Genomic DNA, 17,051 nt, shown 5'->3' on the forward strand with positions numbered 1-17,051 from the left:
CCATTGCTTCTTGTTCTGACCACCCACAAACAGGGTCATTAGAGTATAGGACTCAATATGACCCGTTGTCTAAGGTACTTATATGGCTCCCATTGCTGGAGTATTTGAGCACCTTTCCCACAATTCCCCATTTTTACAACTGGAAGGGAGGAAAGAGGCTAAGTGACTTACCTAAAATCATTCAAACACTTGTGGCAGAGCAGGGACTTGGAACACCAGTTTCCTAAATCCTAGATTAGTGCCCTAACCATTAGACCACCTTTCTCCTCTTCCTTATACACTTTTAATCTCCTCTTTACAAATTAAAAGGCCTAATGCAACTCCCATTAAATTTAATGAGAAATGGCTCAGGCCCTAAAGCCACAAATCTTGTAAACTCTTATGCAGAGCCAACCCCACAAGAGGACAGTGAGCTGTATTCTTTCAGTCCTTTTTGCACATTAATCTCAGAATTGTGTATTAAATGCCAAGCAGTTGCACTTGTACATTGCACTTGAAAACAAGGGGACTTCACAGCAGTTATTGATAGTAGGATTTGTACTGCAAAACTTTTATTATGGATGGGCGACGAACTGCTTCCCACTTCTAAACTGCATGAGAAGATAAAAGTACACTAAAATTCCCTAATAGTACTTTTCAGTTTAAGCACTTCCTATCGGCATATCAAGCAATTGTGAAGCGCAGGAAAAATGGTAGGCAAGGCATTGTTTCAACTGTGTCCATTTTGTCATTTAATTCGAGGGATTATCCTCTGTGAAGGTGGAATAAGTAGTGCAATATAATGCCATGGCTTTACTCTGATCATGTCTGCCTACACTGGCTAGCCCCAGAAACAGTAAAATCCTGAGATTTAAAGGTGTGTTTCCTCTAGTTTGTATGGAAGGGGCTTGTACTTTTACCTTCTAAGGACCTGCGCTGGATGCTCACAGATGACCATGAGAAGTATTTTCCATCTATGCTATACACAAAAAATGGCTCATCTCCCATGCCCGCTTGAATGTTCCCTTTCTGATTTCCATCTACAGCAATTGCTTGTTGCTTTTAATCCAGCTGCTGTTTTAGAAGAATGTATGGGTTGTTTTTTTTAAACTGGAATAATTTTGATCCCATGTGGGGAAACAGTGATAGATTTTGGAGACTTACACCTATTTCACATCAGCAGTGGGGCGCGGTGGATGTAGGTAACATTTCATTGGCCGCACTGCAAATCTCTTTGTAAAATCCTTTATATTACTGCTAATAGGACTAATAAAAATAAATAATAGGTTCTAATGGAATTCCTTGAGGGTGCATATTGTTTCTTTAAGTGGAAGAGTTCCAACAACTTCAAGCATTTGCTTACTCAGCACCTGCTAATGGCTTCCCAATCAGCACCCCTGCCCTTTGATTCAGACTGTTCTTGACATTCTTTTCCAGAATGTATGTCATAATCCTGTCCTGAAGACATAACACTCCTGCAAAAGAGAACAGGTTTCTATCAGCACATTCTTTGCTAGTCTAATGCAAGGTCTGGAAAGGAGATAAACACAAAAATATGAAAACATAAGAAAAGGGCACAGACAGCACTGGCAGACGGGAGAGACCAGACAAGTGCCTGCTGCTGAAAATGAAGAGCTTGGAGGCAGGTTGTTTGGAATGAACACTCGTTAGAAAGTGGACGCTGGAACTACACTTGTTTGTGAAGCAGCTAGGCCAAGATTTTCAAGAGTGATTAGTGACCTTGGGCGTCCAGACTGAAACATTTATGGTATGTCTTCACTAGCAACGTTAAAGTGCTGCTGTGTAGTCACGGCAGAGCACGGGTGGAGTAGCTACCAGCGCTGGGAGAGCGGCTTCCAGCACTCATGCACTGTCTACACTGGCACGTTACAGTGCTGAAACTTGTAGTGCTCAGGGGGTTGTTTTCACACCCCTGAGTGAGAAAGTTGCAGCTCTGCAAAGTGGCAGTGTAGAGAAGGCCTTGGAGATGCTTGATTTTTAGAAAGTGCCGAGTTCCTGCCCTCTGAAAGCTGGCCCCCCTCATGGATATTAAGGCAAGAAGGGATCATTCTCATCAACTAGTCTGACCTCTTGTATGTCACAAGCCATAGAATTTCAGTTACCCCCTGTATTGAACCCAATAACTTGTGTTTGGCTAAAGCGTACCCTCCAGAAAGGCTCTAGTCTTGATTTAAAGACATGAAGAGATTGAGAGTCCACCACTTCCCTTAGTAATTTATTCATAACGTTAATCACTTAGAATTTGTGTATAATTTCTAATTTGAATTTGTCTGACTTCAGCTTCCAGCCATTGGTTCTTGATATGCCTTTCTCTGCTAGATGAAAAAGCCCTTTAGTACCAGGTTTCAGAGTAGCAGCCGTGTTAGTCTGTATTTGCAAAAAGAAAAGGAGGACTTGTGGCACCTTGGAGACTAACAAATTTATTTGAGCATAAGCTTTCGTGAGCTACAGCTCACTTCATCGTATTTTTTCCCTGTGAAGGCATTTTTCAAGAAGGTGCTAACTACCGTGGATCTTTAAGGTGTTTCAGCAAGACAGACATCCAAAAATCACCTGTTGCATTTGAAAAGCATGGCCTAATTTGAGAGTCAGACAAATGTCAGATCATAGAATTTTGCTATTCCCATTCCATGCAAGATAGAGAGCATCTGCCACGCATTTCCATGAACCCCATCCATGAGCTGTTGCTTCTCCTTCAGGGAGGAAGACCATTCATTGTGTCACTCAGAACTTAGCATGGAATGCTTCTCTCTTCTGTGTACATACGGTAGCCAACTGTACATCTATTACTGTATACGATCTATTGGGAAAGCCCGGCATAACTGCTACAAAATGAGAAAAATCCCAAACACAAATAATCCAAAGAAATTGTCATTGAAAGTTCGGTGTAATTTTATTTTAACATATCAAGCACAAACAGGTTTCCCCTAACTGGGGAACTTGACAAGGAATGTAGTTAAAAATTTGGAAACATTTACATTTAAAGTTTGCCAGTCTGGCACCATCACTAAGTATTTTAAGGCTGTATATATAGCAGTACTTACCACTTGGAACTACTTCAGGCCAGAAAATAAAGGCTTAGTACTGACTGCAATCTACAAAGAATATTGCAAATCTTTTAAAAAATGGTGTAAAATAGGAAGACTGTTAACAGAGTTAACAACGCAGTGGCAAAACCCTTACCCTTCCTGACCTTTAATAATAGATGTGCCTACGAACAAACACACATACTTGCTCCCTCTCCAAGGAGGCAATGGGAAATTTCAGAGGAATTCTGTACAATTCTTGTGTTATTATAATATAAAAACAGCCATATAGCAAAAAAAAAAAAAGTGACCAGGATTTATAAACAAGTATGTCTGACATTTGACTCAGTGGGTCTAGTTCAGGACATTATCGGCTCTGTAACAGAATGAGGAGCTTTACTGAATGACTCCCATTTCCTAAAGGTGGCAACTTTAGGAAATGGTGCATATTTACAATCTCTGTGCAGTGGAGTGTCATGCACATTTTCAGGTCCAACTGTGTGTGTGTCAACAGCAAGACCCAGGAGAAACCATGACCAATAACCAAGTGGTTGGATTTTTGGACCGTCTGATGTTCCCCTCCCATAACTGAATGTATCCAACAGACATCTTGAAAATGGACAATAAGAACCCTTCCCACCTCCCCCAACCCTTAGAGCTATAAAACAAAGCAATGGAATCATTCCAAAAACCATGTGGATGTTTGCCATTATTGGGGCAGCAATACTGCTTGGTAATTATGGATTGCATCAGAAAATGACAAGACATAGAAAACAAATTGCACAATTAAAGCTACATTTGGCTTTAGCATTAAGGCCCGTACAGGTAAAGAGGTCCTTGAAGATGTACATGTAAAAAGGCAAATGACAATCTGAAGGAACTAAACTCTGTTGGTTCCCTGGGTCCCCTTTTAGCCTGGCTCTTTCTTCCATCTCTGCTGCGTTGGTTTTAAAGTGCTTGGTGCCTCGATGGGCTCCTTGCGCGAGTGTCCCCCTCCTGCAGCCAGTAACTTTTATTGCTGCCAAACGTAGTGCTTTTATTTGAAGACATAATTAATGAACAATTGACATGTAAGAAAGACGCAAATGAGAAACCAGCAGCGAGAGTCCAGGAGGAGGTTTTCGGAAGAGGCCTTCCTGTAGAAAGATTTTTTGTTCAGAGCAGTGAGGTTTCTGAAACAACAAATAATAAAAGGAAAAGGAGGACTTGTGGCACCTTAGAGACTAACCAATTTATTTGAGCATAAGCTTTTGTGAGCTACAGCTCACTTCATCGGATGCCATTTGCATGTAGGAAAGAATTTGACAGATATTCTTCCCTGCCCCTGTCCGCCCTGGACACACATGAACACTGAGCTACAGTTCCCAGTCCTGGAGATCCTACATAGGCAAGACTCCCCATGGCTTAAATTTACAAGCCTGTTTGACGAGTACAGGATTGGGCCCACGTGCTTTTCTCTTTTAACAAAGGAATAATATTAATATGTCCTTTCTCCTATGCTTTGTCTATCTTTTCTATATAGACCATCAGCTCTTTGGGATGGGGTTGTCTCCCTATGTGCATGCACAGAACCCAGCACAATGGAGCCCCGATGTCAGTTAGGGTCTCATGGTGCTACCTATAATACCAACAATTATTCTAAAAAAAGGGTCGATTCCCATGCAACAGAAACAGTAGGAACAGAATTTTCAGAAGGGCTCAGCACCTGGAAAATCTGGCCCTCATTGTGGAACAGCCCAGGTCGAGCTCAGGCACCAAAATAAATGGCTGGGTTTTCCAGCAATCTCAGCATGGGCTGTTCAGGGAATCTGGCCCTCTCACTATGGGGACCGCTTGGTGCCGAGCACTTGTGAGGCTCAGTACCCTCAACTGGGGCCAGGTTCCTTGAAAACCTAGCACTAGGAGTGAGAAAGGCAGCAAAGGCCAGAGTGCAGTGCAAAATTCAGGAATTGCCAACTCATTGTAAGACACTAAATTCTGTGTACTTGTGGCACCTTAGAGACTAACAAAAACCTAAATTCTGGGTACTTGCCAAGATTTAGTAACTCGAGGGAAGAATAGGTTTCTTGGCCTTGTCTACTGAAACAACATAATCTGCTGCACTTTATTCAAGCCTAAACAAACTCATTAGCTTTCCAAAGTCATCAGGAGGAGTATTGCCATTGGAAAAATCTTTACTAGTCTTGTCAAACAGCCTAAAATAGAATTAGCTTCCCAAAGGGTGTCTGAATGGTCACTAACCCTCACACTTCTCCCTCTGAGCAGTACTTTTTGGAACCATTCTGATGGACAGAATCAGCCTTCAAAGCCAGATGGCATGAGGCTGAGAAGGGCAGGAAGGCACAAGACATCTCCTCATTCTTGCATCCCCTCCACCCACAGCCAGACAATCCCATTCCTTGGCCTCCCGTGAATGCAGGGACTGGCTCCCTGCCAGCATGTCAATGGGCACCAGCCACCCCAAACATGGGAATGAGACAGTAAGCCTATGGCCCCACCCAGAGGCACCAACTTCCCCAGTTCCCAGGTGGTGCTTGACCCCCTCTCCGCCGCGGGCCCCGCCCTTACTCCACCCCTTCCTCCAAGCTCCCACCCCAGCCCCTTCCCCATTCCACCCCCTACCCCCACGTCTTCCTGCCCCCACTCCTCCCCTCCCTCAACACCTCCTGAACACTTCTGCTGAACAGCTGATCGCAGCAGGCAGGAGGTGCTGTGGGGGAGGAGGCGCTGATCCATGAGGCGACCGGTGGGTGCTGAGCAGCTCCAGCCCCGGAGCACCCACGGAGTCAGCACCTAGGACTCCACCCACTTCTGCACCCAGAGACTCTGCTGACCTGGCGCCTATTCCTGCCCCAGTGAAGTCAATGGGAACTTTCCAATGGACTTTATTGGACCCAGGATCAACCCATGGTACACAGGAGAATGAATGCAGCCCCCTATATGGTATGTAGCAGCAGCCATGTTTCCCCCTGCATGCCTGGGAGCTCCATTTCCTTATACTCCTGCAGGGATGGGGTGGCAGCACCCTGACCCTGAGGCAAGTCAGAGTATAAAAGCCATAATGGACCCCTGCTGAAAACATGACCATTTCAGAAGGTGTAGCTCCAGTTTGCCAGTGAAGTAACCAGGTGTGATCACCAATCTCTCAGACATGGTATTATACAGAGACCTTATTGAAAGCATGAACTGAATCTGTCAATACCCAATTACAGGCCCTCAGGCCTCCGTTTCTCCTGCAATGACTGAGGCTGTCAGAGGAGAAATAGTGAAAGCAGTGCAGTGAGATATCTGTGCAGCCCCCTCTCTACCGGGGGTTGCAAGTCAAATGTAGGCATGTTGGGTTCCTTGACGAATAGGGCCTTCTATGGCCAACTAGCAATCAGACTTCTAGCCAGTACTCTGGTGAGCTCCCCAGATGTCTGCATCTATGCAGTAGGTTTAAGAGCTGGAAGATCTGTAATGCTCCCAGATGGGGCTAAGAGAAGATCCTCTCCGTGTTTTATGTGAAGGCTTACTAAGCCTTTTCTGGATTTTAATAGGATACTTATTGTTATACCTTGAAACTGCACCCCTCTGATTTAACCAGACTCCAAAGGCTGGCTCAGAGGAGTTAAACACCAAAGGTTATTTTGGTCCTACTGAGATCATGGTACTAACAAATGCAAATCGCTACCTGTGTATGTCCTGCTGGGCTTTCTGTAGGGATAAGACAGTCATGTGGATTTCCTTCAGGTGATTCATTTCCTTTCCGCACCGAGCACATGGACTTTCAAAACCTGCGGCAAACCATTGAAGGGACAAACAGATTTACCACACATCTCTGGTGATTGGGAGACCTGTGACATATGCCACAAAATCCCCCAGCAAGTGAGCAGCTGTATGCAGTGAAGTACTTCAGATAAAGGATACCACTAACATGGAACTTAATGCAGAGTGGAATTTTCATCATGAAAACCAAGCCCTGGAGTGAGGCTGATATGAAGTCAGACTGGTTGTACCCCCTCAGCGCACAGAACCCCTGCCCCCCAAATATCCCTGGCTTCCTCCTTTGTAGGGTGAGCGCAATTATATAGTGGTTTGCAAACCCCTCCCCCCCCCCCCCGCTCTCTTCATCTTCAAGGGCACCTTGCTACCCCCTTCAACAAAACCTAAGGGTGGGGGGGGGGGGGAGAAGAGTAGTGGAAAAGTAAGCCTGCTCTCTTCCTAAATCTGGTGGCACTGAGTGGTCGCAGTGCACATTTCTCTACAATGTTTCATGCCACAGAAGTGATTGATATTGCTAAGTCAGCCCTTGGGAAGCCCTCAGAGGCACAATAGCCTGTCACTGACATGTGTGTTACTACTAGGAAGGAAGGAACGGACAGAAGACAGAAATAGTGAGTGAGACGTATTTCTAATACAACAATCAGTAAAACAACGTCAAAGGAAGTCAATGGGCTAGATTCGGACACCAGTAATGAGACTGGGAAGTACCTTAGCTCCTCAAAGGAATAAGGTGCTAAATTTGAGCAAAGGTATTAAAATCTGGCCCAACGTTTGCCAAGTACTTGCCATCATCGTCCGACAGTTCCTGCACAGACTCTGGTGTTGAACAGCTGCTCTCAGTGTTCTGGCTGTGGTTGGATGGTTGGTCACTGGTTTTACGACGCCTGCATTCTTTCGCAGATCTCTAAATCAATGGGCATGATTAAAAGGAACGCTGTCAAAAATTTGACAACAATTTGACTAAGTGTTATCCAGTCTGGTAGGGAACATTCTCTGGAATCTAGGAGTTTGATCATGAGGGGGACTGAACACCTGCTCAGAACCTCTCAGGATCAGATCTGAAATATCTAATTTAGAGAGAGAGAGAGAGAGAGAGAAACACCCCCCCCCCCCCCAAAAAAAAAAAAAAAAATTCCCAAAAGCTAAGATTTTTCAGTAACCACAAAATCCAGCAGGCCAAATTCAACCCCTGGTGTAACTTCAACAGGCTTTTACCAGGGATGAATTTGGCCTGCTGGATTTTGTGGTTCTCTTGCTGGCTCTGAATTATGCCACTAGTGTACAACAGGGATGGGCCCAGACCAATAGCCTAGATCTGGATCCAAATCTCATGAGGGAGATTTTCAAAGGCACCAAAGAGATTTTAGGAGCACAAGTCCATTAGGAGTCACAGGTACTTGTGTTCTCATTTCCCACATGCTTTCGAAAGTTCTACCCCATCTCTCTAGAACGGGAGAACCAAAGCTATATAGCCAAACACCAGGGAACACGGAGTTTGAAATCCCGATCCAAACCTAAAATTCCCCAAATTTCAGAGGTGTTCAGGCCATTATAAAAAGGCGTGAGCTATGTATCAAGATCCAGGTTCAGGATTTTGGTATGGGCTATATCTAACTCATATTTAGCACTTCTATATAGCTCTCCACATTTCAGAAGCACTTTACAAACCATAAATAACTAACAAGAACAAAGCAGAGAGGTAGATATTGTTCCCTTTTACAAATGGGGAAAGTGGATAGACAGAGATTGCCAGGCTTGTCCAGAAGGAAGGAAGTGACAGAGTCAGGATTAGAATTTGAGTTCCAGGGCCTCAGTCCTCTGCTCAGACCCCTAGATCACATCCAGCCTAAAGAAGTGCTTTGTAAGTATTGAACAGTAAAGTTCAGTTCAACCCCATTCACCACCCAACATAAGAAAATAATAAAAGTTTGTAAAATTATAGCAGGGAAGATATCTATTACAAATCGCACAGTGTCAATTAATCAAGGATTCTGGTTTTATTTTAGATGTAAATAAGAAGTGTTGCCTATACCAAGCTCTAGGTGTTCTAGCATGTAATTAGTATTACAACAAATCCCAGCACAATTACAATGATCCTTCAAACAGGAACTCACCCAGCCAGCCTCTTACCAAAAAAATATTAGCAGATTAGCACCTGGAGTAGGCACCAGGAAAATATCAGAGGCAAAGTACAACTAGAGAAACAAGCCTCTAATGTCAGAGGCAGCCCTTGGATTTTGTGGTGTCTAAGAAAACATGAAAAAATCAGAGCTGAGCACTTGATCAAAGAAATACAGGTATATGAAGAAAGATGCAAAGAAGAAAAAAAACTTCCCAGAGAGGGGCTTTCTGGCTGAGTGATGGTTACCTTGTGTCGTATAACTTGGTTGTTTATACACATGGTTTTGTGGGACAATATCCTTGTGGATAGGTGCCTCTCCATGGTTTGAAGTATCCCATCTTTCTCAAACTGGGCAATGTCATTTAAAGGGTCCCAGGGCCTTAAACTTTGGAAGCAAAACGAAAGTATTAAAAAACAGAACCACAGCAGGTTTATTAAAAGCAATGCATGAATTCCAAACACACAGGAGCAAATATTTAGCCGTGGGCTTAATGGGTGTACCCACAGAACTGGGGTGGGGGCAATTAGGCATTTATGAACATAAGTTGCTTCCATCCTAGCCCATCTGGGTGCCTCAGCCCCGAGCCAGACAGAGAGTAACAAACCTAGAGTAGGAAGGCAGGGAAGTCTTCAGGTTCTCCAAGTCCTTGGTTTCTTTTCTTTGCCAAGGCTGCTAACAAGGGTGCTTATGGAGAACCAACTGCGGTGGAGGTTTTGCAATACGGATGTGTCTTCAGCAAATTGAGCTGAGACTGACAACTCAGATCACACACACTGCTAAACCTCCTGCAGCTGGTAACACACCTTACCATCACTACAGATCTGTCCTCTATTTGTACCAATACACAGGAGATATTCCACTGACCTGTCTACTCCTTTCATTTGAAAGGACTGCATGTTCAAGTACTCACTGGGGAGAATTCAGGAGGAAGGTTGCCTGGTCAAGGTGCAATCTGGTCAAGAGCAAGACCAGTGTTCCCAAGCATCAGATGGAAGTGCAGCAGGCCAGTGTATGCCGTATGCATGTAGCACTTCGTATTTCTGACTGGAGCCCAAGAAGCAATGTCTGCACTTAACCCATTATAGCCACACTTATAACTATACATGCTTCGAGTCACTCACTCTTCGTATTTGTAGTGCCATTCGTTGGTAGCAGCATCGTGTCGGAAGAGCAGCGGCTTCCACTCCGTGCCATTCTCCTTCCGCTCCCGTGAAGCGTTCCTCTGCTCTTCTTCCAATATAAATTTCTCCTGAGTTGCCTTGTGTTGATCTCCTTTGTTTATTGCACTTGTTACATGCTGCCAAAGTCTAGAAATAAACAGGGAATCAAATACAACGGCCTCAAAACCAGCAACACACCCAGATAGCTGGAGCCTTAAAAAAATGTTCGTCTAGTCCACTGAGAGGCACTAGGAGAATTATAATAGGTTTAGTCAGCCTGAGCTTTGGCTTAAAATGGACTTTTATCAGGAGGATGAAAATGAATACAGCATATAAAGACCACCTTAAGAACTGGCCACCTGAACACTAAAGATAGTAAGGCAGTAGTGCGTAGTTGTCTGAGGCCAATGGTAAGTTTAAAAGGTGACCATAGTAAAAAGGAAAACCTTTTGTTGAACTGGCCCTTTTAACTATTTAAGTCTAGGAGACAGAGATTTGAGTCAGAGTTGCCTTGCAACCAGGGCTAAATTCTAGGAGTTTATGTGGGAAAAAATGCACATGAAAGGACTGCAGCTGTATATGCAAATTGGATATTTGCACATGAAAATGTCTATTTAGATGGGCTAAATAACCAATTAAATATGTAATTTGCTGATTTGCACTTGCAAACACCATAAACTGAAGGCACAAATGTAGGCGTCCAATTGCATGCATATATTTTCCTGTGCAGAAGGCTTCTAACTTGTAAGATTAGGCCCTTGATATTTTATTGACACTCCCCCCACCCCCATATTATTCCCTTCACCTTGGAAACACAAGTCAAATTGTGCCTCCCTCTCCACTGGAATCTAATAAATAATTCTGTTGCACTCTAAGCTTTAAACAAACATTAGTAAAGGGCTGAATAAGACTTGAAAACATTGGTGAGACGGATAGCCATCCAAAAACAGCAGGGAATAATCTAGTGATTAGATTTTTACTGTTTCCTCTGTATGTGGGTCTTTCACATAGCAACAGGGGAAAGTTTTTGTTTTTGTTTTTTAAAAAACCTACACACATGCAGGAAGGTGATTCTACAAGCACAATAATTGGCCTAGAGACTTCCAGGGCAGGTGCAATATCCGAAGCTACTCATTGTTCTGTGTGGTTTTTGTCAACACAAGCTCTTGCCACGAGGACATACAACACCAGCAAAAGCAGCCAAGTGTGCAGGTGCTCCATCATTTTAGCAACAGTGGTAGCTGTAAGCTAGCAAAAGTTCTGTCACCAAACTTTCTAGTATAGAAATGGCCTCATTATCTGAGATGAGTCTATTTTAAACTGAGGGTGTTCTTTAATTTATGTTTGTAAAGCACTCCAAAACCCTCAAATGATACGGCATCTGTGTTCTAAAACTGTCCTCAGGTACACAGGTGATGGCATATTCCAAACACCTAGACTAGACAGATGTGCAGAGTGTTAGCTTTTTTTATTTGCTCCTTGATGTGCAGTTCATGTGCTGTACTGAGTGCAAGCAGGGCTTTCAGGCAATCATGAGGAAGATGTGAGCATATTTAGTATTCTGTGGACGGGATGGGGAAGATACGGCAGAACTCTTGGAATCTGAATCCTATGATTAGAGCACCCAGGATTCAGCAGAGACAGAGCAGCACACAGCTGAAAGCTGCCAGTTGTCTGTCTGCTAGAAGCAGCTCAACTACAAGGGCCTACCTAGGGGATTGGTGGGTTTGCACCAGATTAGCTGAACTGAGAACAAACACTCTCGGAGGTCCTCAAGGTTTTGGTGGATCAGTGGCTTTGTTTGGGTCCTCAGTGAGCTAAGTGCTGTAGATAACATTTAGGAAGAGACACTACCTGCCCCACAGAGCTCGTGATCTACATAGACAAGACAAAGGGCTGGAGGCACAGAGAGGGGAAGTGACCTGCCCAAAGTCACCCAGCAGGTCAGTAGCAGAGCCAGGAAATGAATCCAGGACTCCAATGTCCCAACCTAGTGTTTCATCCATGGGACCATTCTGCCGGCCAGTGGCAACTCAGCCCTTGGTTTCACCCTCTGCGTTCTAGATTTCTGTTTGACACTGGCCAAAAAGAGGTGCTGGGGTGGTCTGCTCATTTGTACAGAAGATTTGCATAGCAAGTTTTCCAGTGAACATATATGTGTTCCTTAGAGTAACTAGAAGCACAAGGTGCATTGCTCTTGCTGAGTTACAGATCAAAGCCTCCCTGTATCCTAGGACTCCCAGCAGCTGAGATGGGAAGATGGCATTTTTAGAACAATGCCACCATTACCCTTGTTCCAATAAGTCTGTGAGAAAAGGAAATGGCCTCCAGCTTTTTAGAACCTTTTACAGGGAAAACTGCCCATTCTTCAGACCTCAGAGAGAAGTACTTCCAGGATTAGATCTGAACCAGACAAAGAGACAGCAATAAGAAGCAAGTTTAAAGCACAAAGGGCAGGGAATCACATCAGTGGAGAGGTGAACAGCGGTACCCTCTACCTTGTTTTTTCTTGTTAGGGAGCCTATTGCAGTCACTGTAGATAACAGTACAGGCAAAGGAAGGCAGTGGAGTCCAGTGGGTACAGTACTGTCCTGCGAGCTAGAAGACCAGGGTTCCATTCCCGGTTTGGCCACTAATCTGCTGTGCAACCTTGGGCAAATCAGTTCACCTCTGTGCACCTTTGGTGCAGAGACTCTCTCACACTCTGCATTTGTATAGTGCAATTGTACAGGACAATGGGGCCTCTAGGCAGCACTATAATATGAATAGTAATAGGTGTGAGCCTGTGTCCAATAGTCTCAGCCTCTTGATGTCTTGCAAAAATTAGTTTTTGGACCTTGGTCTCCACTCTGTTATACTAGCGTATTACTGGTGTAACTGCACCACACATCAATGTAGTGAAGAGTTAGGCCCAGATTTTTAAAGCTGTTTAGGCACCAGTGTGCTCAGCATTGCCTGACTTCATTTTAGGAAGAGATTTAGGCTCCTGGGAGTTGACTGTCATGGCAGCATCTAAACAGCTTTAAAAATCTGGGTCTTCAAGCCTTTATTCTGAGGCTCAGAAGCTGCAGGAAAAACAAATTTTGTGACAAGGCCAGTTTTCTCCATCCCCTCAGAGAGCTGCAGATTCTACACAACCTGAGGCTTTCCATGCTCTGCTGCACAACAGCATACGCGTCACAGACTGCAAAGCTTACCCATGGGCAGGTGATATTCAGGGCTGTGAGATGAATAGCTGATTCAGTATTAGACTGCAATTCATTCACGCAGCCACCACCATAACAGCCATTTCCCTCTGCCCCCCAAATACAACAGGTTGCACATATTAGATTTTGGCATGCTGAAGGGGGTCGGCCAGCTAGGCAGCTTTGGTGATACCCTGGTAAATAAAAACTACAAACTATTTGCCCCAAATTTGGAGAGATTTTCTTTGTTTTGGGGTGCAGGCGAATTATCTTTCACAATGATTTTTTTAAACAGTCTATGTTCTTTTGAAGTCAGCTTTATTTATTCAGTATTTAGAGCACTGCATGTGGACCTTATTGGTACAGTACTTTCATTTCACAGATATTCCATTGCAATGGAGGCCTAGAAGTTCAGATGGCATTTCCTGACGTGCCTGCAAAGTGTGCAGGGGAATTCATTTCCACGCTGCCCCTGCATTTATGTACGCAGAGGTATATTTGCGTGTGTGATTCAGGTAGGCAGTTTCCTGATCAGCGTGTTAAATGCTGGGTTTTATATGTAAAAATGGTGTCTGCATTGGTGGAGGTCAATTGATGATTTGGGGGCTTACACATCTAAAGTCTCTTAGATTTTTCAAAGCCAGAAGGGGCCATTGTGATCAAGCAGTCTGTGTAAAATTCTATGCAGGAGGACAGCGATTCCTGTCTCTAGTCTAACAATTTATGATTGAAGCAGAGAACTTCTTTTAAAAAAAAGATATCCAAACTTGACTTAAAGAACTCCAGGTGAAGAATCTATCATATCCCCTGGTATTCAGTTCAGGTTATAACAGAGATTTCTTTTCATGGTCTCTGGAGTCCTGAAAAATGATCTTATTTTACTTGACAAAAAAGAGTGGCCTCTACCATTTCTGAAACCTAGGACTTGGTCATGCTATCATTAATACTCCTTGGAAATATTACATCATCGCTAATACACAAGGAACAAAAAACAACATAAAGCAGGGAAATATGCCCAGGTTAAGCAAGGCCATAATCCTTCCAGCATCTTGCTGGAGTCTCAGGGCCCTCGTATTTAGTTCCAACTGTATGAAGACCAGCGGGAAGCTCAGCAGGCTGGTTTCCAGCAACCTACCCACCTCTCTGATTCAGAGTCTGTTTGCTCTTCAAATAGCACAATGTGGCGTTTCAGTCTTTGCCGCCGCACCTCACTGGTTGGGTTCCAGAATATTTCAGTGTTCCCATTTTTCAGGTCATTTATGTACACTTCCCCATCCTGAGAGGGAAAATGAAAGGCAAGGTTTAGTGACTGCAGGAACACACAGGCAAATAATCCTGAGGAACACTGGCAGAAGGTTGGTGCCAGGCTGGGGAGTGGCACTTAGGTCGAAGGTCAGTACCCCCCCTTCCCCCATCTCCAGACAGGTTCACTAAATGTTTTCTGAAAACTATCCAATTGGAGCAGGGAGTTTACTGAAAGTAAGAAACACTGGCCAAGTTATCAGAGGGCAAAAGAGAATGAACCCCATTCATCCCTGCTGACCACATGTTCATCCCCACAAGACCATTTATATAGGTGCTAACAGGGCCCCCCTCAGTTTAGTATCTGAACACAAATACAGGAACCAAAGCTCAACATCAGGCAACCTCCTCTCCTTCTTTACCAACCCTTTCTCCCTATCATCACTGCTGAAACCAAAGGAAAATTGCACAGCAGAGACTACAAAACCTCACAGTGCAATGTTAACAGAAACGGGAAATGTACCATGTGAAAGGGAGACTCCGTTCTTCAGATACCACCACCAGCCTTTCATCCACATTCCTTGTCAATTTATTTGGCAACTAACTACTAATAGAGCTCCACCGCTTACAGACTGATCAGGTGATGTCTTAGAGTCTCTGCCTAACTAAGTGAGTCGTAGGCCTGCCTACAGACGAAGCAACACCCCAAACAAAATGAGCCAGACTGGTAATTTACACAGCATATAGCGAACAGCATGACATCCACGAGGCTGGAGTGAGTTATATATTATCGCATTTGCTGAACAGCATGAAGGTTGATGCCATTCAGCCATCTGAACATGGTGTGAGTATTGTCCATGCCATGTTTAGATCACGGATAGTTATTTCACCCATCACTGTCTACCCACCTGCCTCCCAGCTGCTTTCCTTCCTACGCAATGGACCTTGGTACACCTATAACTTGCTTCTTAGGCTCAGCTTCATTCCCACTTTATGCAAAGCTCCCAGCCACTTTCTGTCACTTACAGCTCCTCTTTCATCCCACACAAAGTCCCCCAGCCTCCTCCCCACCTGCAGATTCCTTCCAGAACCTTAATCCCTTCCACAGCCCTTCTCAGGTGAGACAAGATCTCAGTCTGGGAGCCAATCCCCTGGTCGGGGAAGAACAGAGGAGTTGGTTCCAAGTCAGGATAACAGATCCCCAAGATACTCTCCAGCTGTGGAGCTTGGAGGAGGCAGGTGCTAATAGTCTGAATGGCAGGTTTATAAAATCTGTATTTACAAGCCCATTAAAAAAACCAGGTGCATATCTTATAACAAGTGGCAGGTGCTGACAGCTTCCATGTGTACATCATAGCCCAGAGCCTAGGGAAGCTTTGGAATTTGCTTCTTGACCAAGAACCAACTCTTCTCCTTGTCTTCTGGGGATTGTGCTCCCAAAGCATGAAATCATCAGTGGCTCCTTTAAATTATGGAGGTGGATGGACAAGAGAGAGATTTTGCATGATGCTGGAGCAAAGCAGGCAGAGCTCAGAGAATAGGCTGATATTCTTATTTCCTGAACAATAACATCTCCTCCCCCTGTGCCACCCCAACACACACAGCACCAAAACCAAAGAGCATCTTACAGATTTGCTCTCTTGAAGCCATGGAGTTTACATAACACATTGTGCAAATTGTTCCTAGCAAAAGGCAAGGGAGGAACAAATTGTTTCAGGGTTGATGAAACCCAATTACAAATGCAGGAAACCGAGCGGCACGCAAATGGATGGCATTAGACTCTAGGACAGCATGACTCTTGTATGTAATATAATCAACTGATTCACAGAAAACAGCATGGCCAATGTAATCTATAATCCAGCACTACTCAAAATTGCAAAGACGCACAAAGTGGTGATTAGAGTTGGAATGGAACATACACACACACCCTGCCCCATGGTGAAGAGTGAATACATTCTGACTAAATTTCAAATACAGGTTAACATTGCATTTGAGGGGAAGGATGGTCCAGAGGTTGGGGTGCTAGCCTAGGTCTCTGGAGATCTGGGTTCAATTCATCTATAGACTATGGCATGACCTTTGCCAAGTCAGTCTCTCTGTCCCTCAGTTCCCCATCTGTGACATGGGGAGAATAGCACTGCCCTACGTCAGAGGGGTGTGGTGAGGATAAACGCATTAAAGATTGTGAGGCATTCAGAGACACTGGTAATGGAGGCCAGACAAGAATCCTGATCAGTTTAGGGCTGGCAATTTGCCAGCTCTTGTCTGCTGCCATCAATATCTGCTGTGGGCTGATGCAAAGATCACTGAAGTAATTGGAAAGACTCCCGTTAACTCCAATGGGCTTCTAGAAGTGCAGGTACTCAGACTATAGTCACCTGCACTTAAGTCTGATGAGGTTACCAGAGCTTTAAAGACCAGAGGTAGTCAGGACCTCTGTTTTATGTCCCATTGAACTCTATCCTCCGCTGTTAACTATGAATGATGTGGGGTAAGGCAGAGATGTCAGTTTGGAACCAGGCTCTGTTTCAAACAATGAGAAAGTAACAA

At 44.3% G+C, this 17,051-nt stretch overlaps 1 protein-coding gene across 14 annotated transcripts in view; it reads right to left on the reverse strand.

Annotated features, from left to right (window-relative positions):
* Positions 1-2,874: 2,874 nt before the first annotated feature.
* OSBPL5 (oxysterol binding protein like 5) overlaps positions 2,875-17,051 on the reverse strand; it is a 219,860-nt gene continuing 205,683 nt past the window's right edge. For 11 of the 14 annotated variants that reach the window (XM_043548817.1, XM_043548816.1, XM_043548825.1 and 8 more), the window contains 6 exons: positions 14,399-14,535; positions 10,036-10,221; positions 9,160-9,298; positions 7,578-7,695; positions 6,700-6,802; positions 2,875-4,198 (listed from right to left, as the gene is read on the reverse strand). In XM_043548817.1, coding sequence (XP_043404752.1) covers positions 4,063-4,198; positions 6,700-6,802; positions 7,578-7,695; positions 9,160-9,298; positions 10,036-10,221; positions 14,399-14,535 — 819 coding nt within the window. In that variant the 3' untranslated portion in view covers positions 2,875-4,062. The remainder of the gene's footprint in view (positions 4,199-6,699; positions 6,803-7,577; positions 7,696-9,159; positions 9,299-10,035; positions 10,222-14,398; positions 14,536-17,051) is intronic. The other 3 variants (XM_043548818.1, XM_043548813.1, XM_043548824.1) reach the window with 1 other exon arrangement.

Source organism: Chelonia mydas, chromosome 6 (genome assembly GCF_015237465.2).
Source record: "Chelonia mydas isolate rCheMyd1 chromosome 6, rCheMyd1.pri.v2, whole genome shotgun sequence".
NCBI classification, from domain to species: Eukaryota; Metazoa; Chordata; order Testudines; family Cheloniidae; genus Chelonia; species Chelonia mydas.